This window comes from Musca domestica, unplaced genomic scaffold (genome assembly GCF_030504385.1).
Source record: "Musca domestica strain aabys unplaced genomic scaffold, Musca_domestica.polishedcontigs.V.1.1 48, whole genome shotgun sequence".
Classification (NCBI taxonomy): Eukaryota; Metazoa; Arthropoda; class Insecta; order Diptera; family Muscidae; genus Musca; species Musca domestica.
Genome location: NW_026712340.1, coordinates 5,609,790 through 5,612,552, shown reverse-complemented (window position 1 = coordinate 5,612,552; position 2,763 = coordinate 5,609,790). Strand labels below are relative to the sequence as shown.

The 2,763-nt window shown below is 36.6% G+C and overlaps 1 protein-coding gene across 1 annotated transcript; it reads right to left on the bottom strand.

Annotated features, from left to right (window-relative positions):
* Positions 1–1,143: 1,143 nt before the first annotated feature.
* LOC131804744 (putative uncharacterized protein DDB_G0286901) lies at positions 1,144–2,408 on the bottom strand. Its single transcript, XM_059127884.1, has 2 exons — positions 1,506–2,408; positions 1,144–1,444 (listed from the first exon to the last, which is right to left on the bottom strand). The coding sequence occupies exons 1-2, from the start codon at positions 2,361–2,363 to the stop codon at positions 1,208–1,210; spliced, it is 1,095 nt and encodes a 364-aa protein (XP_058983867.1). The 5' UTR covers positions 2,364–2,408; the 3' UTR covers positions 1,144–1,207.
* Positions 2,409–2,763: the final 355 nt, after the last annotated feature.

Sequence of the window (2,763 nt, the reverse complement as noted above, 5' to 3'; positions counted from 1 at the left end):
AAATTCCGAATATAGGAAGGTACCATGGGAATTATAAAACGTGGACCTGCACAGACAGTTTTCTGTCATAGGCTGTAGTATCCATTACCAACTTCAAATACTAAATTTGAAAAAAAAAAATCCTGGTAAATAATGTCGCTTAGATCATAAAACTACCGAACATCGGCGGTACCGTTTTATGGGGGCTATACGAAGAGGTGTACTTACATGGTCCATTTTCTGTCTTAGGTTGTCGTATTCATTACGAACTTCAAATAACAAATTTGAAACAATTCCGGTAAATAATGTCGCTAAAATCATCAAAATGCGGAATATCGGGAGGTACAGTTATATGGGAGCTATACAAAGGCGTGTATCTGTTCTAACAATTTTCTGTCATGGGATGTAGTATCCATTACGAACTTCAAATGCGAAATTTGGAACAATTCCGGCAAATAATGCTAAAATCATCAAAATACCAAATATCGGGAGGTATCCCTATATTGGGGCTATATGAAGACGTGGACCTACTTGGTCCATTTTGTGTCTTAGTCTGTAGTATTCATTACGAACTTCAAATACAAATTTGAAACAACTTCGGTAAATAATGTCGCTAAAATCATCAAAATATCGAATATCGGAATGTACCGTTATATGGGGGCTATACGAAGACGTGGATCTGCACAAACAAATTTCTGTCAGCCTGTGTTAGGCTGTAGAATCTATTACGAACTTCAAATAACAAACTTGAAACAATTCCGGTGAATAATGTCGCTAAAATCATCAAAATACCGAATATCGGGATGTACCGTTATATGGGGACTACACCAAAACGTGGAACTACATGGCTCATTTTCAATACCAAAAGTCCTGCAGACATGATATATATATGAGTAAATTTTATCAATCTACTTCATTTCGTTCGGAAGCTAGAGTGATTTCCACAGACGGATAGACGGACAGACATCGCTAAATCGACATAGAATGTTATGCTGATCAAGAATATATATATAATTTGTAGGGTCTAAAATGTATATTTCGAGGTGTTACAAACGGAATGACAAACTTAATATACCCTCCATACTATGGGGGAGGGTATAAAAGACATAGAGTGGCCATTTTTATTTACGCTTGTTTTTGTACGCCAAACATATGTCATTGAAATACATTTTTAAATTGCATTTTATTTCCCTTTCTCTTTCTCTCTCTCTCTCTCTCTGTTTCATCTTTAATTGAACATCATACTAAATTCATTCCAATCCTCACAATTGCCCTTGGCATATTCCGTCATGCAGGAGATTAGGTCACGTGAAAATTGACACTTTTCACGACGTCTCTGCGATTCCAAGTAACGAAAGCATTCCTGAATGGTGTCAGTGTAGAAATTTTTCAACTCACGGCCACGCATGTCCTTGGTGAGGCCATAGAGTACCTTATGGCGATCAGGATAGCTGTTTTTATTTAACTGAAAATAACAATGTATTTTATGAGCCAAGTAGTTAATCATAGCCAAATTTTGCTCTTACCATATTCATTTCTTCAAAGAAACAATGGACAATGCAGGCACTGTCCGAAGATGAAGAATTACTGTTGTTATTGTTGCTGTTGTTGTTGCCGCTGTTGTTTATGTTTCTATTGCTATTAGAATTATTATTTCGATTTCTATTGTTATTATTTTGATTATTATTATTATTATTGTTGTTGTTATTATTACGATTATTATTATTATTATTGTTATTTTGATTGTTGCCATATCGTCCGGTTTGTGTGGATCCACCACCTTGATTTCTTTGGTTTTGCGACTGCCATTGATTACTACTCCCTGTATTTGATCTATTGGAATTTTCGGAACGCCCGCGATTGCTTTGATTTCCATAGCGATTTTCGTCATGGTTTCCATTGCCACCACCGCGGTCGTTATTATCATTGTTCTGATTTCTACCACCCCCACCACCACCCGATCCTCTGCCATTATTATTGTAATAACCATTCTGATTACTTTGTTGATAGTTATTTCTTTGTGAATATTGACTGCCACCACCACCACGACCACCATTCTCATTACTATCTCCACCACCCTCATTACTCTCATCACTGTCGTCATAATCACGATAATTATTGTAATTTGTCCTTTGATTGTAACGTCCTTGTGACTGTTGCTGTTGTTGTTGATTTTGTTGCTGCTGCTGATTACTTTGCATATTGAAAACATTTTCACCAAATTTCCTCATACAATTTCGGGCAACTCTTTTCAACTCAGCCTCTGAAGGACCATCGTCGGTGCGACAACGCAAGGCCTCTGTCATCGTTATGAACAGCGATATTGCCATGAATTTCCTAAATGTCAGTTGCCCATTTGCAACAGATTTACTCGAGCGGACCATTGTAGTTTAGCTATCCCACGTCTATTAACTGACATAAATTGTTAAACTTTGTTCGTAATTTATAGCATTTTAGAGGATCGCATTTAGCGTTTTCAAATCAAAGTTTTGTTGTGACAGATGTCATGTTAATGTCTTGTGTCTTTTAAATAGCTTCTAAAAATGATGGATGGATGTTTGTATAATGCAATTATTGTTCAGACAATTGCACTTTATTAAGTAGCAGTCAATTTTGAAGTTTACATCTATTATGCCCTCAGACATATGGCTACAGAGCTTCATCGAAATAACGGTTTTAGACCTGTTGTAAAACAATTGGAGTCAATATATTAGTCTGTCTGGCTGGTACGTACGATAACTCTTGATGGAAGTATCCGATTTCGCCAAAACTTGGTACATTGTA

Excerpts from the sequence above, each read along its gene's own strand:
- LOC131804744 (XM_059127884.1), bottom strand. The coding sequence starts at position 2,363 with ATGGTCCGCTCGAGTAAATCTGTTGCAAATGGGCAACTGACATTTAGG. Across the intron at positions 1,445-1,505 it reads TCTTTGAAGAAATGAATATG|TTAAATAAAAACAGCTATCC; the intron begins GTAAGAGCAAAA and ends TGTTATTTTCAG.